Below are 27,251 nucleotides of genomic sequence, written 5' to 3'. Positions count from 1 at the left end.
AGTCTGATCAGTGCGCAGGCATCTTTTTCTTTCTTTCTTACATTCATCATTTGGGGCAACATTTGTTTAGTTCTCGCAACACCTCAATGCAATTCCCTCACGGACTGGATAGATTTGTCCATCGTGTGGGTAAGCAAGTAGTTAAAAACAAGAAACTCTATGGGTAGAAATAATAAAGATAAATCAGGTAAACAAATAAAAATGACATTGCGTGAAGACGCACGTTAACTGCTGATTCAATCACACGCTCTCAAGCACTAAAAAGAATTTTTTGAAGTGTTTGTGTTTTGAAGGCCTTGAGCACATGATCTCGGGTGCCAAAGTCCAAGATCCCTATTGCGTCCGCTTCATCAAATAGTGCCGCATATCTGAGTTGCGCATTTAGCCAGAAATTAATAATACACGCACGTATTTGCGCCCAATAAAATATCATAAAGTTTTATGCCTGCATTTAATAGACGTGGGTTGCATAAATGAGAGCAGCGTTCGCAGCGTGCAAGTTGAGGCGGCGTGTGACTCAGACCTACTTTACCCGCGACAAGTGTCCATCCGCAGTGATCCTGCGCGCTCGGTGGCTGTTGCTGCGTTCGGTTGTTCCTCGAAATGAAAAGTGTGCGTTGATCGAGGAGTGCTCGTGCGGTGTTGTTTCTTCGTTCTACGTCGTCGAAGTCTTGTGCAGCTCGGATTACAATTTCGCGATCGTCGGATCTACACGTGCTCCTTGTGCTCTCTCTCGAGGTGTGTTTCTGTGCGCCGAGCCGCATAACAATCAACTAGAGGAAGACGCGCGCCAGCGGGCTACCGACGTTTGGGGTCGTGATTTCACTACGGCGTTCCCGTCGGGGAACTGGTGCACTTCGCTAGGCCTCGCGACCAAGAAGAGAGTCATTCGTGAGCGAAAGTGAGCAGCCACAGGGGCTCGGCGCAAGTCGGAGAAGCATGGAAGCCATCGCGAAACACGACTTCACCGCGACGGCCGACGACGAACTGAGCTTTCGCAAGGGCCAAGTGTTGAAGGTGAGGCGGTGGGCTTTTCCGCCGAACCGCTGCGAGCAGCTCTCCCGACGGCGGTGGTGCCCGTGTTTTGATTGTTGTGTTGTGTGCAGTCGAGCGCGTTGACGGTGTTCGACTCGCTTATGAGCAGCTCCGCTGTACGTGATACGTACGGCTGGTTGGCCTGTTGACGCTGCTCCCGTCTCGCTAGTGACGATACCGTGTCTCGCCCCGTTTTCTCGCTCCTTTATTTATTCTTATTTTGTTTTTGTAGTTCCTCGCCTATGACGTGAATGGCTTTTTCTATCGCGGCGATAACTGGGCCGACAACGAACGTCGGCGTGCGGGGCAAAAGATGGGCGCATTTGCCAGTGCGAATTCTCTTGACGAGTGGGGGCAAGCAGCCCTCTGGCGTCGTGAAAGAACTTTTAAAGAATGATATAATAAAGGCGAAGGAAATCGAGGCGCCGTTGCTGCTGGCTTTTTGAAAGGCGGTCGTTCTTGCACGTATGCATGGCATTCCGAGTCTTTGTCGGTCTGATTTGCTCGGCGGGCTTGTCGCGACGATGTCCGTCCCCCACTTGCTTCCCCGGCGTTGCGACAGGTCCTCGCATTGTGGGGAGAAGGGGCACGGACGACCCCTCCCATAAGCAGCGAATTTCATTTTTTTTTTTTTTTTCGTACCGCTGCTTTAGACAAGAGTTAGCCGTGCTCGCGGCGTCGTGTAATGATGCTAGGGATCGGAGGAGGAAAGAAAAACGCTTTCTTTTTGTTGTCGCTGCTTTGATGTTGCTTTGGTTCGCCGACACGGCTGAGCTCGGCCCAACGCGCCGTAACCGCGCTCCGCAGCTGAGATTTGTTGCTTTCCAAGTTCGCCGCATCAGCGGCAGCAGCCAACAAGTGTTTTCTTCGTTTGACCGTCTACCGGCTGCCTTCTCGTTCCGCTTTCGTCGGGTCATGCCAGCTGGCTGGGCCTCCATGCCTTCTACGAGGGTTTATCCGATCACCGCGCTGGTCTTTGACCTAGAGGTTTCAGGCTCCAAGTCTTATCTCCTTGCCTGGCGGTGGTCCTTTTTTTTTTTTTTTTTCTTGTGTTCGACAGTTTGTTCTAATTTGTTTGTGCAGGAAAGTCGTCGCTCTGCGAGGGAATCGTCTTCCTACTGCTTTCTTTTTTTCAGGAAGGTTCGGTAACTCGCGGGACCAGCGATTTTCAGTAGCAGTAGTTGCAAACCAGTTGGTCTTCTCGGCATTCTTGAAAGAACGCGCAGAAACCGGCGCGGGAGCAAGGAACTTGTTTTTGCAGATCGGGGACCGGGTGACCTCGGTGAAACCGTTGAGAAAGAAAAGAAACACGGGCATGTCATTCGTCTTTTTATTTTTCGGAAGTATCGGGTTCGTCGAAATCTTGGACTGCCGTGCGCTATCTCGACGTCCTTTCTAGGAGGGGACGCGACTGCCTCCAGCTGCCGCTTCTGTGGTGTCGCGTTGCGTGCCACCATCACTTCTGTTAGGTCCGGGCGAAGCTTCAATGTATTTTTCTAGTCTGAAAGTGCGAGCTTGCGGGAGAGAGCTACAAATGCGCGATTTGTAGTCTTTCTTTATCGGTTACTAAGTGGCACGTATACTTCACGGAGTCGCGCAGACCGCGACAGAAACAAAACTGCCATCTGACAGCTTGGCCAGTGCCTCCTTTACATTGGCTTGGCGCAGCCACTGAAGTCGGTATCCTACGCAGAAGCCCTCTCTGGGAAACCCACTTACCCCCTCGCCTGTTGGTAGCTGATAAACAGCACTTTTGCGAAGTTATACGGGTGTTCCGTGGTTCTAACCAATTTGCCGTTCTTGTTAGCTTAATTGTAAACTGACTACCTCGGAGGCTGGTGCCGCAACTTGTGCATGGTGCCACGTGATTACGTCACTCCAAAACTGAACCCGAAAGCGCGCCCTTCCAGCTCTGCTTAGGCGTGGCTTAGGCTGGTGTTGACTGAACAGTTCTAGGTGGTCTTGAATGGGTGCGTTTTCAGGCCCAGTTTCGGAGGAGTCAATGAACCAGCCCTGCCGGATTGAGCAGCATGCATATCTAGATACAACAGGAAAGAACTGCCATAATGAAAAAAAAAAAAAAAAAACGTGGGGGGGCTTGATTTAGTTCCGCTTTGCGTTGTCAAGTACACAACATCTCTGCCGATGTGTGTAACAAGGAAGTAAGCTGGTAAAGCTATTTTTGCAGGAATTAGTCGTAGCAGCAGTGGTCCAAAGGACAAATGCAGTCTCGTCGTCATTGGGTTGCAATTACCTAGAGCGAGTTTCGTCCTGATTGCAGCCGAAAAATACGCCGGCAATAATGGTCACATGTAGTTTGCCTAGCGCCAAAACGCACCCTCTTAAAAAAAAAAAAGAGGAAGAAATCCATGTACAAATTGTAGCTACCGCCACCAAACAAGTTTCAGCCGAATTTCGAACTTAGCTTCCACCAGTCCGAACAGCCGCCTTTTCCGACGCGCCGTTCGTCGGCTATGTTTCGTCTGTCGAGGTCGCGGGTTCGAACTTTGATTCCCAGCATTTAACGGCCGCATTCCGCTGTAGATGGCCACCAGGCGTGCTGTGTCGACATTTCATTTTTACCGCTAAATTTTTACAAACACCTTATCGTTTATTCTCGAATGGCCTTAGGCCGTTATTGCATTCCAGTAGGAGTGAGGCTTTTTTTTTTTCTTCCTCACTTTTAATTTCTTTTTTGATAAGTGCAGAAATAACGAGACTCTCGGGGACCTAACGCAAAAACGTTCGCGTACTTAGATTTAGGTTTACGTTAAAGAATGCCAGGTGGTCCAAATTAAACCGGAACCCCGATTACCCACTGTACAGTCTGGAGACCTCAAGCGTCGCAGTGTATTATTTATTTATTTTTTTTCCAAAAGATGACCTTCGTTCGACGGGTGCATTGCGCTCGCCGGCGAAGAGTCGTTTCTCGCGGGGCCGCCGGTTGGCAGATCAGCCGCGCGACCTACTCACGAGGTGGCATATTGATTGGACCCGCCTCTTCTTGTTACAGCCCACCGTCCGAAAGATTTTTGCTTCCTCGTGGAGCCGGCGTTGCCGGCATGGCAGGTCGCGGCGAGCCTTGGGGGCTTCTTTTCTTAGCGCCTTTAGTTCTTTAGTTTCTTTAATTTCGTTTCTTCTTCGAGCGGCTTGTTTCTGTCTGCATGTTCTTTCTTTTGTTTTTCTCCCCCCATCGCGAGCAAGTGATGAGCCTGGGCTAAAAATAAGCCCCGCTCGGGGAAGTCGCGCCGGCTGTGCGGAACGGGGGCGGAATCTGGAGAACTGGGGCTCTCGCTTCTGTCTAAGCTGAGTCGTCTGTGCTTGCCTAAGCCAAAGCCGACTTGGGAAAACGTGTCTTGCTTAAAACTCCCGGCGCTCTCGCGGTCCCACTTACGGATGCGAAATAGGGTGAAGGTTCGATTTCCGGCCGCATTCCGATGGTGCGATGCACGAGAACGCTCGTCCAGCGTGCTGTGGTTTTAAAGGACGTCTGCTGGTTAAAATTAATCCGGACACCTGACGCCTGAAGAAAAATAAGCGTGCACGGGGACGTCGCAGACGCAGCCGACATGGCTGCGACACCGACATGGCGCCGAAGATGACGTCAGTGCAAGCCATGCATAAGTAGATTAGCTGTTAACAGTACAAAAAAATATCACGCTTGCCGTGACAGCAGGCCTGATAAGCCAGAAAAAAGGCTTAAAAAAATACAAATTACTGTTGAGGACGCCCTCCGACAGCTCCTGCGCCAACTTGCCGTGACGTCATGGGTTTCTACGTCGTCTGCTAGGGCCTAGTTAATCTCTAATCAATTAAAGCAGACCACATCGTGTTCTAACAGAGCAGAAGACTGAACTTCGCAAATTTTGAAGACCTTCGCCACAACTGCCCAAATGCGAGAAAATAAGGTTGGCACCAGTGGCGACATCACAGAGACGTACCGTCACTGAAGTTTTGGCACGAAATCCAATAGGGAAAAATTTGGCCCCCTTTTTTGTTCTCCTAACTCTTACCACATGAATAATGAAAGCACTTTTAAAATATTCATCAGTCTAAACTGATTCGGTGTTTCTCTTCAGTGTCCCTTTAAAAGGGGGCACCAAAAGGAAACAATAAATCATTTTAGAACTGTAGACTGATAGAAATATTACTTCAAAATTCTGTTTTTGTTAATTTTTTGTTAATGGTTTGAGTATTAAAAGGGAAAGTAAAAATCAGTCCCATATTTTAAATTTCATTCCGAAAACCCAGTCGGTACATCTCTGATGCCATGGATTTTATAATGTTTTTCTTGCATTTGAGCGGTTGTGGCACCGTGAATGCGTTCAAAGCTTGCTACGTTCAGTCTTTCTTGGCTAGTTCAGAATTCAAGCAAGTCTAATAAGAAAATTAACTAGGCCCGAGCACACATTGTTAAAATCCATGACGTCGCAGTACGAGTTGTTTTGGGAACTTTGGAGGTGGGATCGCCACCAATCTTTTGTTTTGGCATCTCTTCTGGCTTGTGAAACCCTCCTCTCACATTAAAGTTCTTTGGTGCACATTTTACAATCACTTAGATTATATCAGTATGGTATGGTTGTGCGGCAACAACTTGTGTTGTAGAGGGACCACTAATTTCATGATTCTGACTTGGACTGCAACCACTGCTTTGGTACGCTTACATTACATATGTCCGTTTAATATTCTCCTGTCTCAGCGCGATCCGCCATGAAGGCGCTGCTGCGGTACCTGAAAGACACGGGACTTTTTGACAGATTGTGACTGTACACTGTGTGACGTAGGATTGTATGGTGACACTGTAAGACTAGGAACGTCTTTGCAGGCTGCGTGACAGTGCCCACAGAAACAGTTTGTGTGTACGTGCGTGTGTAGGTTTCTTTCCCTTTTTTTAATATCCTCTCTCTCATCTATTGCATCCCCTTGCCCCTCCCCCAGTACAGGGCAGCCAATCGGAGATAACTTCTGGTTAACCTCCCTGTCTTTCCTTTGCCTTTCGCTCTCTCTCTCCTGTCTCTCTTTCATGAGAAATGTCACAGATTTTCTAACAATATGACCTGGCAAAAATCAAGGGTCTTTGTGTCTCCAAATAAATGAATCATCTGAAGACTACACTCCATTTCATACATAGCAGGCCGTGCTGTGGATGATAGAGCAACTTTTCACATTTTCTGCATTCGCGACTAAGTAGTGGCACGTTTGCCACGACAGCAAAAATATATAAATGTGCTAGGTGATTCGGCGTCATGTTGACATCATCGGTTATAGTCATAACACACAAAGCAATTATCACATAGAGAACATCGCATATTTGAACCATGACCACAGAACGATGTGAGGAGTGTCACCTTTGCCCAACTGCACCTGTTGCAGAGCTTGCAGAGTGCGCCACCTGTATTCGTTACCGGTACATAGTGCACCAACATACTGGAAGCTCAGTGCACATAAACTATACTTGATTTTGTGCATTGCCTTCTTTACTAGATGCCTGCCGCATGAGCTTCTGACCCGGTTCCGTGCCCTCTCCCTTTCCTCCTTTCCGCAAAAGAAGACGAGCGCCACTTGTGGCGAATGCATGCAACCTAGATCACGTGCTGCGGCCTCCGGAATTACTGAAGTGTCTCTACTGTCTCGGCGGCGGCAGGCACGGCGCACTACGGAACGGGTGCTGCGAGCGCAAGGTCACGTTCAATTCCCAACCACAGTGGCCGCATTGCAATGGCAGTTTAATTTTTTTTTAAATCACTTGCCGTGTTTTGGGTGTCCAATAAAGAAATCCTGGTGGGGAAAATTTATCCAGAGCTCCCTTGCTACGTGGTCTAGCTTTCATGGCACTAGTGTAGCTTTGGGACGTTTAGTCCCTTGAATCAGTCAGTCAACCAAGTTTTGCCCCTACCATTTGCTAGAGTTTGGTCTGATTTAAATTGGTTTGCCTTTTACTTGGTGTAGGAGTTGAGGAGGACTTCGGTATGAAACACTTGGGAGGTTTATTTTACATTATGTACAGTGAGGGTCAATGAACAGTCTTAGAGTCATTACGGGCCGGCAGCAACTCGGACGCTGCGGCCCGTCGCAAGAAGTTCGAAAGAGATGAATCCCGGAATGCTCTAGGAATGCTCTAGAATGCTCTCCTGCTGCTCCCGGTCTGCGTCTTTTAAGCCCTTCGGTGTCTTGGCTTAAAACGACGTTCGGCCAATGGGCGAGCCCGCTCAGATGACACCACTTTCGGCCAATGGTAGGTGCCCGTGCGATGATGTCATACCCGGCGAAGAGAGTCGCCGCTTGGTCCCCCTGCGGTCTTGCCTTGCTGACTTACAACTCGCCGTCACAATAGCCAGGTGGGGGCGACGGCGGACCAAGGCGGGCAGAATTTCACGGTGTCTTACTTCTCCCTGCGGTCTTGCCTCACTGGCTTGCAACGCGTCGGCACAATGGGCGTATGGGGGCTACGCTGCCAGGCCTTCCCAGTACATCACAGCCATCTTGCTTCGGGACCCACTTTACTTGCAACAGTGCCAGGCTATCCCCTCGCTTTCTGGAAGAGTCAAGCATTGAATAGCTCTACCGGCGGCGTACGAAGTGGGGGCCTTCAACTTGTTTGCACGTGCGCGCCTCTGGAATGTGGCATCCGTGTTTCTGCGCTCCTTACTTAGCTGTGGTGCGATTCGATGTGGTCTGGGGAACTCGAAGTAGGCTCAGGAAACGGCCCCGTATCTAACATTGGTTAGAACAGGTGTGTTTATTGTGCTTTCTATGTTCTCTGTTGCACGGCGAGTGTGTCTGTTTTCCACGTATTTGAGTGGGCAAAGTTGTAGTGGGCACTGAGCCCAAAGCATTTGTTTAAGGTGCATCACTGTGGATAAGTGAACTTCGTACACGCTTTTAAATTGCTTATCCTTGCTTCTTTCATTTTTGGTGGGCTGCTGATCATCTGCTCGGTGGTTCTTGTAAGGTATTAAAAATCCGGACATGCCTTGGCTCCACTTGGCTTAATTTAAGTATGACCAGATTCCTTTGATAACCATCATGATCACTATACTATTTATGTACACTTTAGGTGAACGCCTTTATCAGCCATATCCACTTACCCTGGGTGATGCGACTATATTTTCCATAAATTGATGGCCAAGCCCAGTACAGTTACTGGGATGTGTAGGGAATAGGTGAATTTTTTTTATTGGCATGTTTTCTGGAAATATATGCTCGTGTATGTTCTAACACCTTTTGCAGCCATATTTTGGCCCAGTTTTTATAGCACTCTTTGGGCCTGTGATCTTTTTTTCTCCCTTTCATGGTGTAAAAACATGCCTGCAATTTGCTAAAGACATGCAATGCCTGCTGTTGCAGGTGCTGAACATGGAGGACGACATGAACTGGTACCGGGCTGAGCTAGATTCCAAGGAGGGCCTCATTCCTAGCAACTACATCGAGATGAAGAAGCACGAGTGAGTATTGCACCCTTCCTTTTAAGTTACATCGAAAGGGCAGCTCACACTTAGCTCTGGGAAGCGTGCAGTTGAGGAACACACATCACAAGGCATTCGCCTTTGGCAAACAATCGTTGAGCAAGGAACGTCACTGGCTTTCCTTCGTAGCGTTTTTATGTGCACGTAGCTCAGTTTTCCTCCATCTACGCATAGCTTGCTCTGCTCCTCCCCCATTGAGAGGTGTGGAAGAGTGAGCTATGCATACATAAAAATGTTGCCAAGGAAAGTGTTTGCTGCCTTGAAGAAAGGTTCCCGTGTCGAAAAGTTGGCTCCAGCGACGTTTCTTGCTCTACCACTGGCAATCACTTTGAGCCTCTGTCGTGTTTGGCTCCATACTTGGCAAGTGTGTTATGCGTGACAGCAGACGGCTGCAAGTTCCTGCCTCTCTAACATTCGGAGTGTACAATTTCTCTGTGTTTTCCCAGATGAACTAACAATGAACTGAGCGAAGCTTCTGAAGCGAAACTTTCTTGACTTTGTCACCCCATTTCGTAAGGTGAGGCTATCTGGAAAACTGTGCCAATGCTGAAGACAGTGTAGTCAACGGTGGTGATTTGGTAGGCCGATCCTGATACCAGTGCACAATGTGTGTTCTCGCGAGGATACACGAGGATACAGGATTTAGTGTGGTTTGTACTGTGGGTCGTCTGAATCGGTTGAAGTGTGGCAGCACCCACACACCTCATAGCATTTGAACGATACAGCTAACCAGCGAGTGCCCTTAGCAGCATATCTCAGCAGGTTTACGAGGAAGCTATCGCTTAACTGTGACAGTCATCCTCATGGTTTCTGCCCAACTTTTTCTCTGACACGAAGTTCACATAGAGTGAGTTCCCACGTTCCAGTGGTCATTTGGACGAATAATGCACAGAGCAGCAATAAAACACGAAAAACACGCACAAATCCTCAAATTCAATGAAATTTGTGACATCATACTGACATGACCTGACATGGCGTGCAAAACTCAGAAGGGAAAGCTTGTCCCTTGTGTGCTTTGATGACAGTGGACATTTTTTTGAACAGAAAAGATGGACAGTTCTGAAACGACAAGGAAGGCACAGATTTGGCTAAAAATTCTGCTTCGGAGCACAGAGTCGCAGAGTCAGTGACCAACTGCGGCTGTTGCATTTCACCTCCTTCAGAATCATGTTTGACACTTCGGATGCACGTTAACACGTTCATTGCACCATGGGACTCCGGGGGGATCATGCAGCTGTTACCTTCCTTGTGTGACTGTTCCAAGCTTTCCTGCCGAGTGCAAGCGACATCTTTGCTAGAAATCAGCAGGTAGCAAAAATTATTGTTGCTTCTTATCTGTGGGTTCTTTGTGCAACCTCTCTAGACTTTGAGGAAGTTTCAAAGAATCACAACTACCTGGTAACTAACCAGTAGGCCATCATGCACAGGAATCAAGACTTCAAAAAGTGCTGCCACAGCGATCATGTTAAACGAAGAACCCTTGGTGGCCAAAATTAACCCGCAAGTTGACCCCTCTACGCCTCCTCCCCTCATAGTCCTCTGTGCCGCAGCTTTGGGACATTAAACCCCTCAGTTTAGCCTGATAGCTTCATGGTCTATACATAACCTGGTATCAACACATGCTCTCAGTCTCTGTGCTGCTTTTCCGAGCACACTGCCGTTTTGTTTGTCGACATTCTTCATCCAGCCCTGCTCTCTCTACCACATGCAGCCAGGCCAAATGTGTTGTTGCATCTGCTATGTGATTTCTTAGCCTCATGGTGACAGTTGCTGCTATTGGTCAGAGCTGTTGCTGCTTAGTTCCATTTTGCTAATCAAGGCCAGCTTAAGTGGAGTTCAAGTAAGCACGCAAGCTGGGCAATACCAACCTGCTGCAGCATTAAGGGGGAAAATGCGCCAGAGTGACCTGGCTATCTGAGAATACAGGAAAATGGCTGCTTTAATTTTCGTCACATGGCTTTTGCAGCACTAAATGTAGACCTCTTCAATTGGCTATTGCAATGAGTTTACGATTAGTTGAAGTTTGGCTGCCTTGGTGGTGGGATGGTAGCTGCTCATGGTTTGCTGGCTTCTCCGTCATGCGTTGCGATTGTACTTAACTCATTACAGCTGGAGCGTCCACCGCTTTTTGTTCTCTTTTTGTTGAAAGATTCGGCTGATGTCATTGCACGTTTTTTGCTTTGTGCGTGTTTCTCTGCTTTCTTTCTTTCTTTTTTTTTTTTTTTTTTATTCTTTTGGTGCGCAAGCCACTGGGAACCCTCGAGGTTTTGAATGCATAAAGCTGCGACTTAAAGCAAATGTGTGGTGGCACTGGGGCGCCCTGTCCGCTTTCTTCTTGCGATAGCCAACATTTTTGCACCAACGAAACACAGTTTCGAAACAGTATACTGATTTAACATTTCCCTTTAGTGACACCTCAAGGTGTCACTGATGGCAGATTTGACTGGTCACTTCTAAGCACCATTGCAGTGCAGCTTACATTGGCTGGTCGAAATTGAGGGCTCAAAAGATGTTCACCTTGCTCACTCAGAGCACCACACTCCAGCTGAGAGTGCTCATAGGTGCCTTCGCCGTTAAACCGGGAATCTGACTGAGAGCTGATCGAATTCTGATCAAGTGGCACCTCTGATTTCTTTGGAAGCAGCTGAATGTTCGTCACGGGGCACTTCTTTATGGCTCCGATGTCGGGAGGTCTCTGCATTGCTTCTAACAGAATCTGAGTGCCCTAGCAACAAGTCAAATGTGCTATTATTTGTGCACGTCGTTCGTGGTTATTTTTTACAATGCTCCACACACTTTGCCAAGAGAGATGCACATGTGCTAGGGCAGGCAGCATAGGCATTCTGTGCATGCCTATGCTGTCAGAAGTCCGACAGGTAGGAAGCCGGCAGTCCAAGAGAAAATGGTGTGGCAGTTTAATTGAAATATTTCCAGTGCCTAAGAATGAATTGGAAGGGAACATGACAGATGGCATGGTGGTCTTTGGAGTAGGGTAATGCTGGCTTGCAGCAGCATTAGTAATAATGATTAAAAAAGCACCCAACTGGCCTGTTTTTGTTACAACTAAACGACAGCTTTAATTTTTATCGCATTGCTTTTGTGGCATTGAAAGTAATTAACAGAAAAGTTGCATACCTATTACTACCCATTGCAATTTCATAGGATGTAGCTGCTGACCGAGGTAATCAAGCTCTTTGGCATGCACTACAATTTTTTGTAGCATTGAGAGCGAGTGTGAGTCTTTAATCAATTTCTTTATTTGGTATGACTGTAATTTGTCCTACGTTTATTTCCTGCAGCTGGTATTATGGACGCATTACACGAGCCGACGCAGAGAAGCTGCTGTCGAACAAGCACGAGGGAGCCTTCCTGATTCGCGTCAGCGAGAGCTCACCGGGTGATTTCTCCCTCTCAGTTCGCTGTGGTGACGGTGTCCAGCACTTCAAGGTGCGTTGGTCTTTCTTGTGCAAGTGTGTCTGCTAGCTCGAGTGCTCAATGACAGTGCAATCTTTTTTAACACGTACCGTGGAGCAAATTGAACAAGTGTTGTGCAAGTCTCCGTTGTGTCAAACGTGAAATTGTCCCCAGAATGCTCAGCTTATCATTTGTATGGTTTAGAGACATCTTTGTATTCAATGTTTTTATTTTATGGACAGAGTTCTTCCGTGTTAAATGGATTTCCGAGACCTCTTTAGGTTCATTGGTCCTAGCTGCTTGACGACCAGTGCTTCTGACCATAGCTTTAAAGTCTAGGGATCTAAGCTAAAAACTGAGCCTAAAACTGCTTCCTCTGTCGACATTCCCAAGTTCCACGGCCATTTGCAAGAAGCAAAATACTTGTCCAAAATACTTTGAAAAACAAGTGGAATATTTCGTTTAAGGAATTTTGCAAGTTGAGATGCATTGGAATGAGTCGTACTTCATACAGTGTATTTCTTTTCGTGCAATGTGGGGGATGGCTGAATTTAAAAAAAAGAAAACTGAAGAGAAAACAAAAATGTTGGTTGCCACATATTTCCACAGGCTTGACCCTTGACTTCTGCAGATGATGCATCACTCGATTAGTTGGCAACGTTGGTAGTTCAGTGACACCAACTCACCTTTTGGGAGTATCCAATGCCTAGACGCGACCTGGCTTGTCCAGGACACGTTTATTGTGACCCTCTTTTACCCAACGGAATGTGCGCAGGTTCTACGAGACACGATGGGCAAGTTCTTCCTGTGGGTGGTGAAGTTTGCCTCGCTCAACGAACTGGTCGAGTACCACCGGTCGGCTTCTGTCAGCCGCTCCCAGGACATCAAGCTTCGCGACATGCACCCCGAAGAGGTGAGGATCGTTGCACCTGGTGCTCACCTGTCGTTTAACAGAGGCTCACATTTGTTGTGGCCCTGTAGCTACACTTAGCCGCTTCATGAGACATGCAATCAGAGCAGACATTTTGCCTGATGAATGTAAAATGAATGGGCAGGAAGTGAGGTAGTAAAGATAGCCCAAGTACGTACGGTCCAGCGACGATGCCGACCATCTTTTCCTTGTTGGCAGCGCTTTGTTTGGAGGTTTTATCAGCATTCGCAGGGAAGCAGGAGTATCACCGGTGGTACCACCGGTGGTAACAAGTGATGATCATACATGCACATAATGCTGCAGTGAGCTGTGCATGTGGATAGTGTGGTTTAGCTGCAGTGAGCTGTGCATGTGGATAGTGTGGTTTAGCACACTATGGACTAAGACTGTAGAAGTAATGAATAAAGGGAAAATCAGACATCCACTTGTTCGTAGCAATTGCTACAAAGGAAACCCATGCGGGTTCCTGGAAAGAAAAGCCTCATAGTTGAAGAAAAATTCATCCTGGTCCGGGGCTCGAACCCGGGACCACCGCCCTTCCGGGGCAGCCACTCTGCCATCTGAGCTATGAGGCTTTTCTTTCCAGGAACCCGTATGGGTTTCCTTTGTAGCAATTGCTACGAACAGGTGGATGTCTGATTTTCCCTTTATTCATTACTTCTCTCCACCTTGCGGGTTTCCGCAGAACTACTACGTCAAACACTGTAGAAGTGTTCTGCACAGTACCCAGCAGCAAGAAGCTACTTATATACACAGTGTAGACTGCTTATAACAGAAGTCACCAGAGTCGTGAATATCTTAACTACAAGCAATACCACGCTGCATATAGTGAAAGCAGTTTTCAAAGCTTGCACACATGCAAAGCGCATGTAGATGAAACAGCATGCATATCCAACAATTGAAGCATGCAGCCGGGATGTTTGCATGCCTTTAAATTTGTGGACATTCAAAGGCTAATGCCCAAGGACCATTTGAGCCAGTCTTCACATAAAGCAGGCAAAGTAACAAAAATAAAGATGCAAAATGGGAAAGTGTTTACTTTCCTCAAAGACTGAAGACCAACAACACGCATGCGCTGCCGAGCGCATGCCCGTATGAGTGCCTGGATAGTAGTGTCATGCCGCCCTGCTGTCATGCCTGAATGAAGTATGCATTGGACAAAACAAACCTATGTTCTCTAGCCTAAAGAACTAGTCTGTGAATGAAACACACCATTCCCTCTCAAACACACAGTTCAGTGTGGAAAGGGAAGTGCGCCTTCTGGTTTCTGATTTCTAGTGATCTCATTTCATTCTGGCGTGGTAGTACAATGTCTGCTGAGAGCCATTACCTGATGGCCAAGTAGACCCTGCTGACCCTCACTCAAACACGGGATGCCACGCACAGGAGGCTATCCCCGGAGTGCAACCTCAGCCACGGCATCAGCGCGTATTGACACCGCTCAAGGTTCCGACAGGAAATGACCCTGCCCAGACAGCTAGACTTGGAGCTGGTGGACAGGAAGACAAGAGCCAGGTATTTACGCTCTACCTCGCCAGTCAACGACTTCTGCTGCCCGACAGCTTGCTGTACGCTCGGCCGATGCCGAAGACGCTTTGTTTGTTTTTCGTTTCATAAGAAGGCCACTTTTTCTACGAGGGACGGTCACTGGGATGCCACATCGTCTTGCCCTCATTTCGGCCACTTGACATCGGCTGCCAAGTGACCTGGCAGAGCTCTGCAATGTCTGCTTCAACGTCGTCTGCTTACTGTGGCTGCTCCGTAGCGTCCCGTGTTGCGTGGCTCGTCCCTTTCTTTTTCATTGCTGCTTTGCCTCAGAGCTTCAAGTTGCAGAGGGCCACTTGCAGTCCTGTGGTTTAATGACCGGTTTGATCTCCCCTGTTTGCTGCTTTTGCTGGGAGCCTGGCTGAAGACATAAAATGCCAAAGCAGCATTTGCCCTTTCCGCAGCAAACATATTTTTCGGCAGGCACCTGGTGCTGAGTTGCTCAACTTTAGCTGACATCGTGGGAACCTTGATGATTTGGATGCACTGGTGACTACTTTTCCAGCTGTGTCACAAGTTTGCAGAACAAGTTGTAGCCAGTTACTTGCTTCAGACCCGCCGATAGTGGGGCAAATTCAAAAGCAGCAATCGCATGATGCTACCATCGCCTTGCTAGTATTTAGCTACACAGCTGAGCAGGTTGAAAACTACAGGTTGAGACAGTTGCTCCGGAAGAGTTACAACTTCTTTCGTTCTTTGTCATGTCTAGACGTCTCTCTGGCATTGACTGAAGATGCCGTGGTAAACACAAAACTTAGAAACCGAAATGCACAGCACACCATATAGTCTTTGTGGGTCTTAATTTCAATGTTGTTTCTAAAGGGTTTCTCCGCACTATGCTGGTGCGTCTATGACCAATGCGGCCACGTGAGATCTGAAATTTCACACCAGGGTGTGTGAAAAAAAACTCTGGAAGGCCCCCTCAACTTGCTGCAATTAGTTTCGACCTGGAAGACATTGTGTCGCCAGCACGGTTATGGCTGCAGCCCACTGCTATGTTGTGCACTGGGGTAATGGCCTTTTTTCTAAAAGGCCCACTGACAGGCTGCCTAACCAGAAGGGCGGTGCATTCACAGAACCCTTTTTCGGTTCACCTGATTGCAAGCATCTCAACACGGCCTTGCCACGTGGAGAGTGGATCACCCAGTCTGTAGGAAATGAGCTTGTCTCTGGCAATGTGCCCGAGACGAGCAGAAGTAAAGCTTGCAGATACCATATTATTTGATTATGAGAGCTGCCTGTTGAAATCTTTCACTTCACCATCCACTGCCGTGGTGGTGTGCTTAGAAGTGTCCTTGGTTGCAGTCCACTAATTGCAGTCCACTGCGCTTGTATTAGTCCTAGTCGCCTGCACTCTTGAGTGCGGTCGTCAAGCCGATGCCTTCAAGATGGCAACGTTGTGGAGGCAGATGTGAAGGAGCTAGGATGTTCGGAACTTCCTTCGTCTGGTTTTGGGGCTGAGCCAATGGGTAAACAAAGGCTTGTTTGGTCTCTGGCTGCTGTGGCCACATTTAGACTTGTTGCATAGGTGCTCATCTTCTTGTGTGGGCTAAAAAGACCACAGGCAATCAGAACCAAAGCCCTCCTTGCCTTGAAATACACTTTGCAGCCTCCAGTGCTGTGAGTAGTCACAAAGACAGTTATGTCGCTAACATTTTGTAAAACTGATTCATTGTCGAACAGTCCCTGCTTATTATGGCAGAAGCAAGCCCTCTGTACAAGCACTGTGGCTCCTCCATAACAGCATGTGAACTCGACCACTAAGCCAAGCCAAGCCAAGAGCAGAGCCTGAGCCCTCCAGAAGGACCTACAAGCTGTTTGGAACCGAACAACGCTTCCTGCCCAGGCCCAAGCAACTCGTTACAAGATTTTGTATGCATCGCTCATGCTATTAGCACTCATGCACCTGGGAGCGCACACACCAGCATGCCTTGCTGAAGGTAACCTCCTGGCTCGTCAAATTGTGACGGCACAAAGAACCTGGAAGCCTTTTATAAAAAACCTTTGGTGTATGACTGACAATGCCCTGATAGAAAGCACCATCATTCATCAGTGATGCCTTTTGTGTAGCTGCCTTTGTTAGTTTCGGGCTTTCATGCTGAAAGCCTTTGATGGAAAACGACGTATATTTCTGCATGTCACCACTATTGCTGGTTTCTTGCCTCTCTGAACTTCTTCCTGGAAGTCGTGGCAACCCAGATGGTTTGATTGGGCTTCTTGCACTGATGGGGTCCAATACGCTCGGGATATCTTGAGACAATGCTCTGTGCTTTTATTTGACCAGCATACCTTGAACTAGGGGAGGCCACTGCAACGTGTTAACTGCACAACTATTGCATCACCGCAGTGAGTTCGAAGAAGGATAGTAACATGCAGCACGGAGCACCGTGCAACAGAGGTGCTGGCTACATAACGACCATGTCTTTTGGCATCTCTTCCTCATTGTAGCTGGGCAATCTGCCGGAGCAGTGCCGCTGTGCTTGATTTCACATGGGCATGCAGAAGCCCTCTCAAGTTATAACTGGTGTCAATCCATCCCGGGATGACCTTGCCTCATAAGCGGCATTGAAACACAGTGTGTCGTCGCCCATTTTCTTGTGTTCTGTTCACGAGCGAATCATTTTACAGGGTAGAGGCTGATGTATGCCATTTTAGGCCGTGCTGGCAATCCTGCAAATGCAGCCTTGTCAGCTAGACATGCAAGTAAGAACCCCAGCAAATTCGATCTCATTTTGCAGAGTGTTGAAAGGCACGCATTGTGTAGCAGCATTGTCTGCTTGTGCGATGCAGTCGAACCCATTTATAACAATAATCAAGTGCCACGAAAATTTCATTGTTATAACTGATAAAATTGTTATAACCGGGCTGCATGAAAAAAATCAAAATAGGTGGTTGGCAGAGCTTTTGAGAAAACTATAATGGCAGGGAGGCCAATGTCCCTCCCCACCACTTTTCTCCATCCAGCTGCTTATTGTGTTCACTTGTTTAACTGCTTCCTGGGTGATCCGATCGTGTATACCCTAACAAGCTGCGGCTGTCGATGTCGATTAAAAGGGTGGCACTGCTATAACAGCTGCAAAGAGGGGTCATGGGTGGCAAGCGATACTTGAGCTCCATCGAGGCATCACTTTGGTGTCCCCAAAAGGGGCCTTTTAAAAAATGCGAGAAGGTTGCTGCGGCAGCCTGTCAATTTGAGAAATCCAGAAGAAACGCTGAGCCGAGATCGCCACAGGCGTCTCGCCACGTACTTGCTGGCTTGCACGAAAAAACCCTGTGTCCCTCAATCATGTATGCTTTACACGAAGCATACCAACATCCTTCCAGGATGTTCCAGGTGCTCCACATCGTGCAGTAGAAGGTTCCTCGCAAAAACGAAGCACCGGAGAAACTGAATCATCTGCCGGGCCTCCTGTGAGGACAACGTTGAGGCATCCTGCCCTAACACGTCATCGCTGCCGTCGTCGCTGTCGCTATCCGATGCAAGCACATTCGCAACGATCGCCTCATCAGTTAGAAGCGCTTAGTTCCCAAATCTATAGCCTTGCTCTTTCTTTTCACCAGCAACGTCGCGCACTGCCGATTATCAGTGGGCGGATCAGCTATCTTCTGTTTTGACAGCGAGTCAAACGAGGCTAAGAAACTATGTGGCCAGGAACGATTTTGACGCAACCAGCAAAGACGAACGCGAGCAATTAAGCTGTTTGCAGAACTGTGCTGAGTGAAGAGCCAGCGAGTAACCTGGGAGAAGCGCAGTCGGCGTGGTCCATTCATGTTTTAGAGGGTGGTGCGGCGTAGAGCTGTGGGCGCAGCCCATTTGTGATCAGAGCGGTGGAAGGGCGACAGGAGAGAGGCACGCGGAGAAGGCTGGAAAATGAGCGCGCGGCGGCTGTTGGAGCAGCAGACCAGCATTCAGCGGCTCAAATTCCTCTTCTTTTTTTTTCTTTTCAAGGATTTCGTATTTCACTGCCTTTCGGCACGGACATCCAGCAGCAAGACTTCATTGTTATAACCGATAATGTGGCATTGGGGCATTGCAGTAAGCGGGTTATTTCACCTCGGAAAACATGCAACAAGTTGACGGTGCAGCAGCTTCTAATTGTTATAACCGATATATTGTTAAAGCCGGCATTGTTATGAGTGGGTTCGATTGTAGTATTCCAACTTTGGGAACTTTGCTGCAGGTCACGCTGACCGCAGCATCACTGGCAGTGGCATGCAATGGCTGGCTGTAGCGTATGGGTATACTTAATTGTGGGTCTACTTTGTGGAGGTGTGATCCTTACGTAATTTAAGAAAGCCAAGCGAATGGATGCACAATTTTCTTTCTGCTTCTCATTAAATATGCTATTCTGCTTCTGGATTGTTTTGTGTTCTTGGCTTGTTTCTGTGCATCATTGTGTTTTTCAAAATTCCTTAAAGTCAAGCTTGGCAACTTTCTTCTTTTATTATATAAGCTGTCCCTTTAAGCACTTCCTTTTTTCTTTATTTCATGTGGTCTTTGCAAAGCAAAATTGTGTTGTCTTCTAGAAGTTAAAAATTAGTGGCGGCTTTCACGTATAGTCGCCAGAAACACCCAACCATGTAGTCATTTCAGTCGGGTCAGTTCATGCGTGGTGGCATTGATGTGAACTTGAATGCTGTTGGCTCTGCCACGTGGGCGCCGTATCTTGAAAGCGATCTCCGATGTGGCCACAGTGCTTGCCTGTGCAAGCCTCATCTTCAAAGCGATTTGCAGTGTTTGTAGAGTGTGCACAGGGCCAGTAGCTTCGTATGCACTGCTTTCGGCGTTTCGTTCGCGATGAAGTGAGAGATGCACGAAGGTCAATTCACTCACTTCTGCTGCCGCAGTTCTTCCCTCCATTGTTCTGACAGCAAGTTTCCATGATCATCGAGCGAGATGTGTTCATGTTTCCCTGTGCGCGCATGGCACTGTGCTTGTTGTTAATTTAATTAGTAAGCGAATGTTTACAAGTTCATGTGACTGATAAAACTGCTATCCTTACTTTATATAGCCATCTTTTAATTTGCTATCGCAATCAGTGCTTTGCCTTTCGGGCAAAACTGCGACTTTCTTTATTCTAGTAATGAACCTGTAATCGCGAAATGAATGACAATAGAGGTTTCAAAGAACAGTTTAGCAGACTAATTTGATTTAGTGTTTCTTGTTAGTGCCCATTTAAATAACCCATAAAGGCGTATTACATAAGGGTAGGGCATACAGAAAGAAACAATAAAGACATTTAAAATGGCAGCTACAGGTACTCGGTCATATTCTAAGAAACAGATGACGGGCAGGGAATGGCAATGACATTGTGAGGAAGAACATTCCAGTACTTGGCTGCCTGGGGAAAGAAGGATGCTGAAAAATTAAGTTGTCATGCATGCACGAGGAGCGTGGTTGGCGACCGATGGGCATGAGATATGTATGCAGGTGGGGTGACGTAAGAGTGATGAATAGAAAAGCTTGTGGAACAGACAGTGTGTCTATGCATTGGTGGAGAATATCCCCAGGAATTGGAAGTTGTCGATTGCGTTACTTCTACTTGCAACAACAATTGTTCATGGGTGTTCTGGCTGCTGCATCTGACTGGGCGGGTCTCGTTCTCTGTGCAGTGTTTGGTGCAGGCCATGTACGACTTCCAGCCCCAGGAGTCTGGGGAGCTGGAGTTCCGCCGCGGCGACATCATCAACGTGCACGACCGCTCGGACGCCAACTGGTGGGAGGGCGAGATCGGCTCGCGCCGCGGCTACTTCCCAGCCACCTACGTGGTGCCTTACCACACGTAGTGCGCTCTCTCAACGAGGCCAACACATCCGCGCCCCGCAAAAGGCACCGCTGCTGTCACAGTCTTGTTCCCCCTGCACAGGCCCCCCCTTCCACCGTGGGGTGCCAGGGGCAGGGTGTGTTGTCCACCAGCTGCACCGCACTGGTGATCTGAAATTCTGTCTAGCCAGCTGGCCCAAGGGGCTTTTGGTATTCTCGAATCGTAGTGCAGCAAAAAAATGGTGCAAAGGAAGAAACGTGCATACATGGGTGCTACACTCAGACTTAAGGTTAGTTACGAAAGACGACTGTGTGACTTTGTAGGACAAACTTTCTGCAACAAAACTTTCCTTGAACTTCAGGTGTGAGTGTAGTGCTGGTCTTTGCCCGTTTCTTTCATCTTGTTTCTGTCATGCTACAACTTGGCAGCACGAATTGCATATGCCAGCCAGGCCCACCAGTCATTATTTTTCAGCAGTGCAAGGGGCCCTTTTCCACAGCCCACTGTAGTTGTGGCACCGAAAAACAGGTGGCCACGACGCCACTTGTTTGCTCCCAAGCTAAAGACGCTGACAGGTCGCCATGAGTGTAGATCTGTCACAGTCATGAGAAATGCTGCGAGTGTCCCTGGACGATTGCTGGGACCAGTAGCGTATCCTTGTTTCGATTCTTCATGCTTTTTTGTTTCTCAATGGAGGACTAACGCCAGGCCAGCTGTCCCCCTCCCCTCCTCAAAAAAAAAATTTAATTTGGTCGCAGCAGCTGGTTGCATATTATATTCCTGCAGAGCTGTGGCCAGTAGTATTTGTTGCCACTTTCGAACTGAAATGTTGCAGGCCAAGATCAGAGTGTTATCTGCAAGAGGAACAACTTGAATGACACGTGAATGCTCTGGGTGTATTGGATGTGGCTTACACCAGGTCACTGCCCTCTCTGATTGTGAGGCCCTTCCAAATTTTTCTCTCCATGTTTTATTTTGTGCACAGTTTAGCCATCATGTGGGCCATTCTGCCGAAGGGAGGAATGCATATCCTGCTCTGGGGCAAACGCGCCACCTCCTCCTAGTTGCATTCTGAGCTTCGGAGAGCGTCGCTGGGCTGCTAGCTTGTGACAGCTGCTCACTGCTGTGACCGAAGCAAGGTGCAAGCATCACTGTCGACGAGAGGGCGCTCGTGCCACACAGGGGCGACATAGCTACATCCGATGCAACAATCGCCGTACGTTGCACTGGTCAAAGATTTTCTCATCCCTTCTCCCCTCCCCCCATGATGAAGGTCAGTACAGCTTATCACCTCAGCCGGCATCATGCTAAGCTGAATTACGCCCTGTGCAGCCACATACACGTTATCCCGCCTTTCGGAGACAGATGTGATGTGTGTTTGCGCAAGTGCGACGTCTCATGCCAATGCTTGTCGCAGGTGCCTTCTCGCACGGAGGCTGTGGCACATTGAACTCTTGCCCGGAGTTGTGCTTTCTGTGTAGCTAAGCGTACGCAGCTGTACGGTGCAAAGAAGGAGGCCCCCAGAAACACTTGCACACACTTGGCAGTGCAGTTGGAAAGTCCGATCACGGCGAGGAATGGCCGTAGCTGTACTGTGAAATGAGTTGCGAGACACTGGCACTTGACAATGTCTTAGCAGCCCCTGGAAGACACCATGCTTCAAAGGGAAAGTTTGGTAAAGTTTGGTAAAGGAAAAACTAAGTAGTCTGAAGGAGTCGACTCTGCCAGCTCTGGAAAACGCAGTTTATAGCCAGTGCTCATTAGTTTTTTTCTCCTTTCTTTTTATCGACGGGGTGGCAACTACTTGCAGCACATTCTTATCTGCTTTGTGAAATTGTCGTGTGATGTCAGCATTGTTACATTCAAGAAAGACGCAGTGAACACTGCTGCTTTTCTGGGTTCCGTATTGCTGCATTTGCCAAGGCACTGCAACAGTACGGTTAGTAGTAAGGTCAGCCGGCTACTGTGCCAAGTCACGAGTAGGCCATTCCTCTTGCAAGTAGGCGGGTTCGCCCGTGGCATAGGAAAAGACAATCCGGCACGCATTGCGATGAGCACTTTTCGGCATTTGGAGGAAGCAGTAGTCCGCTCGCTTTTCTGACGCATCCTGTGAGCTTCGCATCAAGTGAGGCCTCGTGCTTTAAAATTTGCCCAAAAGCACGCCGTCTCTGTGAAAGTCAGTGGAACCAGACGCCCTGCTGTCGGGAGACTTCTGTTTTAGTCCACAAGATGAGTATTCCTTGGGAGGCCGCCAGAAAGGGGCTACCTTGGCACTGCATTGTCTCAAGCTGCTGCTGGCGTCGTGAGCCAGCTTAAAGAAAAAAAAAAAGTGCAAGCCTTTCTTTAAGTGCAGTGTTACAGCTGTTGTTTTCTGCCAGCACTGTGTTCGTTTTACCCAACTTCACGGAGTTGCTTGTGTTTGTTGCTTTTTCGGGAGTAAAATTTGTAGGCAACTCTAACTGTCCATATGTGTAGTATACTTGTGGCTTCGTTCCACTTGCGAAGCTAGCAGAATGTGTAGCAAATCCTCTTGGTGGTGCCATCTGTCGACTGGGTGTTGCACATTTTCTTGCATGCACAAATGGCCAAATGTGGCATAGAAATGTAACAAAACGAAAGCTTCTTCGCAGCATTTTGAAAGGGCTGCCTTCAGATGTGCGAACAGTTGATTTGTGTCGTGAGCCTTGGAGAGCTTTGCAGATCTCTTTGTGCAACTTGCAGATGTTCTGTGCGGGAAATTTTTGTTTAGCCCAAATGGACTTATTTCTTTTTTGCGTTACTTGCAGCGGCTACGAACACGTCATTGCGGTGGTGTTGCTCATGCATTGCTGTTGACACTGAGCACGCTGAAGTTTAGTCCCACTTTCGTCGTCTGTGCGATCCACATAAGGCCTTCATTGGCAGCACAGCTGAGGCTGGTCTCCACGCAGATTGTGCCTGGAGAGCTGCTTGTGTCTCTGCTTTTATCTCGTTATCAGCTGCATGGCTATAGGACAGTGAGCGTAGCGCTGTAACGTTACCGTGCTACTCAGAGTAATTGTCACATCTCTCATCAGTGCTACACGAGTTGGGGTTGTCCTTTTTCAGCCGTTGCTCGCCTACCACCCTCCATTATTTTTCTTTTTGTGGGGCCAGGGAGGATCCTCTTTTTCTTGCTCCATTGTTCTCTCTGTTTCTGTTCTCCTTGAATTGCAAAGATTGTTTTGAAGTCACTTCTTGTTTTTGCCTCATTTATCTTCCGTTCAAAGACAGCAGCGTGCAAGTGAAAAGTGTGTGTTCGTGTGTGTGTATACATGCTGCTAATTCCCCCCCCCCCCTTCCACTTTCGTCTTCTTTCGAACCACACGCACCATTATTGGTCCGAGCACCATAACGAAATCAGACATGTTGCGACCTTGGGCCATCGTAGCACCACTTCTTCAATACATCCCAAGGCATGACCAGGGGCTGCCGTCTCGTTTACTCTATCTGCCATCACAACTGTCGCCTGCTTTACTTCTGTTCTACCACCTTGGCACTGCTCCCTCACTATAGGCCCTCGACTTGGCTTTTGGCTGTGTGGCCGGGGTTCCTGAGGCTTGTCTACTCCTTCCCTCACCGTCTTGGGACACGAGGCAATGGCCGCAGTGAAATGTGTCGTCTAGTCAGCCGTCTCCCTCTCCTGCATCTTCTGTGTGTCGTTCCCCTCGCTTGTGCATTGCCACCTGCGGCCATCACTGCCTCGGCAGCCTCCAAGCCCGACTCGAACGTGAGCCAGGAAAGTGGCAGGGTATGGCATCTTGAATGGTGAAATGGTGCAGTCCTCCCTGGCCTCCCTTGAGGCTCCTGGCATCCCTGTGGTGCTCCACCAGGCACATTCATCATTAATTGTTTTTGCTCCGAGCTTCTTTGTTGCTTCAGCACAAACAGTGCAAACTTTCACTGAGGGCTTTGCAGGGTCATTCTATTTCTCCATTGTACTGGGAGTCATGAATAAATTAGGTGTTTAGCTTTCTTTGGTGTACTTCGTGAGCATTGTTGTCTGCACTGAATTTGCCGCATGTGCTTGGCACGTGAACTTTTGCTGTGGATGGCCCACTTGTTGAATCACGGTGGAACCTGGCGAACCAGTGTGTCACACTGGCTACAATGCGGTAGTGACGTTCTAGACTCTCACAATCATATGCCAGGCCAGTTTACTGAGTCGCTGTCATGCTAGCGCGGATGTTTCGTACAGTTGTGACTGTGTGAAATGTGAAGGGGCACATTCAGGTCAGAGAAGCAAAACCCAAAGGCTGGACATTTTGTTTGTATGTTCATGTGTGTCGCATGGTCCACTGTTCTTTGTGCATAAAAACCATTTTCTGCTTTGTCGTACATCGACTGATGGAACTCTACTGCCCTACACAGTAGCTGCTGTAACTGGCAATGCACCTCGAAATGGGACCAGTGTGCGTGTTACTAACTTCTGTATTCTGGGAAAATGACTGGACTGCCCCGTTCACATTTCATTTAGACAACACTGTATGTTGATACATACACATAGTACAGCATTTAATTCGTTTTTTTTTTTCTTCCCTACCGCGTATGTGAGGTCTTGTTACTGCAGGCATGTGATGAATAACAATGCTGGGCCTTACGCTCGCTGCTTTTTACACTGTAAACTCAAAGCATACAGTACTTTTTAGGTAGTTGATGGCTTGCTCTGTTTAAGGTCTGTTTAAGACTGGCCTAGACTGATTGGTCATGCCACCAGGGAGCTAGAGAGATACAGATGCCATCCTGTATAGTATTGAGGACCTCTTTTGGCTGCTTTTTATATTGCATGTTTCTTGTCTTCTTTTTTGAGTTTCTGTTATCTGTTTCTTTCGTTTCCTGACTTATATTCACTAACTGCCCATGACGGCTGCCCCCTTGCTTCTCAAACAGACACATCTTTAGCAATGTCTTCCATTGTTTTGTCCTTTTGTGTGCACATGTTTTTGTCCCACATTAGACACTCCTGCGGTCACACATATACATCTTATGGTTGGAGGTCGGGTGCGGAGACATTGCAGGCAGACGGCCAACCTTTATTTTTATTATTGCAACTTTGTTTTGTACGTTTTTGTTAATGGCTTCCTTGTGCAGTTTCACAGATTCAGGCCTCTCTTACTTTTTTTTCATTGACTCCTAATCTTCGAGCATTCAGCCTCTTTCCTAGTTGATCAAAGTGCTCACAGATCGTTCGAAGGCTTCAGACTTGTTCATGGCCAACACTGTGGCCCTGTGTGAGTGTGTGTTTCTGTATCTGTATCTTCAGTCTTTGTGCCACAGTAAGCCTAGGTGCTGCATTCTAAGCAGCACCCAATTCAAAGTTGCACCACCTTTGCTGGTATTTGTCCAATGTAATTGATTCTTAAGTTGACGCTTGCATCACGGGGAAGTCTTTAAGAACCCTAACGGAGCATCGTCAAGGAAGCCCCTACTGGAACAAATCTTGCCTTGGCTACTACTGTTGCTGCTCGTTCCAGTGATGTTGTGCACAGTCAAGGTCTTTTTGGTCACCTCTTTCTGCAATACCTTGCTGCACATGAGGCAGCAGCCTTAGTGGTATATTTTACTTTCCATTTTTTTTTTCTTTTTTAGCTGCGCATGTGAGGTGTGCCGTGTTTACTCCATGTGCTTCCGCGCACTTGTTTGCTCAGCACTGTCCCTGAGTTGTAGCCATACTTTCATACGACATCCTTCCTGTAGAAGACTTTTATTATAATTCTTTTTCGTCGTGAGAACACAAAGCGAGCTTTGGAGTGATGACTGTTTTGAACAAGTTTCATGTACAAGTGTGTGTGTGTTGTGTGTGTGATGCTTTTTTTTTTCCGCATGGTGGTTCTACAAGTGTATGTGCGACCGGTATGAAAAAAGAAGTAAACCTGTTACTTGAGAACAAAATAAAAATGAATTGTTTCTTTATGTCTTGCATGTTGTGTGATTTCTGACAAGTTAAATGTGTGCTCAAAAGTGAGCACCACAGAATAGGCACATACTAAGTCTCGTGCAGTCACTTTTCATTCTTTGCGAAGGTTACAGTGTAGAATGGTGCAGCCTGTCAAAATATCTTGAACTAACAATGGCCTCATGTCAGCTGAGTACCAAGTTCACGCTTTAAGTCAACTGTAATCAAGAGTTTGACGAAAGCTTGTCTGGTCAGGTAGCTTGTTGTACTAATGAAATATTATGGTCACTGACCAAGTGAAAAACGCAAAGTTTGACGTTTTGCAACCTGTACAGGTTCCTTGTTCACAATGTATCAGACGTAGAGCTGTTGTCCACTTAAATACTCAGTAGATGATGTAATGAACGGGCATAAACTTGAGGCATGTTTTCATCCCTCCTGTTAACGGCATCCGACGTCTATATCAGTGGAGATTCGAGCAGCAGTCTGGTTGTCGTGTCTCTTTCTTTAGCTATTAGCAATGTTTCTTTCTTTATCAAATATTTAGCAAGTCAACTGCTGCTAGCATAGCCAATGGCGCATGGCCTACTAGAAAGAGTTCAGCTTCAATGTATTGAAGCTGCACTGTTCTTGCTCAAATTTTGCAGCAAGCTTGCATTTGGGAGTCTACGTTGTTTAGTAAAGCACTTGGCGTAGTTAATTGCCTGGTTTTAAAGGAAAAAGCGCAAATTGACCTGCACTTTGGAGATGCGAGCTGCTGCCGCAACGGCGTAAGCATAAACTTGTGTCGCTTGCCTGCAGCTGCCGGCAGGCGGCGACGCGGTGCTATCGCATGCATTGCTTTGCCCTTATGATGAAACTGTGCTATCATTTGTGTGTGTGTGCGAGTCTGAGTCTGATTGAGCCCAGCCAAGCTTGCTCTTGGTGAGTGCGAGTGAGCCTAGCTGACTACAGCTACTGCGAGTCCGAGTGAGCTCGGCTGATTAGAAGGTTGTTGAGTCTGAATCCGAGTGACCCCAACTGAATAGAATTTCGGTGAGGGTGAGTCCGGCTAAGTAGAATTCTCGTCTGTATAAGATTTGTCACTATATAATTCATGTCTATATAAGATTTGTCACATTGTGCTGCACGAGTACACAAGAATACACGCACATGTTGGGAGCTCTGTCTAGCGGAGGCAA

At 47.7% G+C, this 27,251-nt stretch overlaps 1 protein-coding gene across 2 annotated transcripts; it reads left to right on the top strand.

Moving 5' to 3' along the window:
* The first annotated feature begins 501 nt into the window (after positions 1–501).
* On the top strand, positions 502–26,087 carry drk (growth factor receptor-bound protein 2 drk). 2 transcript variants are annotated; one of them, XM_050176895.3, is made up of 6 exons: positions 502–1,017; positions 8,383–8,480; positions 11,801–11,948; positions 12,691–12,828; positions 14,233–14,361; positions 20,005–26,087. In XM_050176895.3, exons 1-6 carry the CDS (start codon positions 940–942, stop codon positions 20,176–20,178), a joined length of 765 nt encoding a protein of 254 aa, XP_050032852.1. In that variant the 5' UTR covers positions 502–939; the 3' UTR covers positions 20,179–26,087. The 2 variants fall into 2 exon arrangements, with proteins under 2 accessions (XP_050032852.1, XP_050032853.1); XM_050176896.3 differs by lacking the exon at positions 14,233–14,361 and having other exon boundaries at positions 526–1,017.
* The last annotated feature ends 1,164 nt before the right edge of the window (positions 26,088–27,251 follow it).

Source organism: Dermacentor andersoni, chromosome 8 (assembly GCF_023375885.2).
Source record: "Dermacentor andersoni chromosome 8, qqDerAnde1_hic_scaffold, whole genome shotgun sequence".
Taxonomy (NCBI): Eukaryota; Metazoa; Arthropoda; class Arachnida; order Ixodida; family Ixodidae; genus Dermacentor; species Dermacentor andersoni.
The sequence above is the reverse complement of the archived record's forward strand: the minus strand, read 5'-3'. Positions and strand labels throughout refer to the sequence as shown.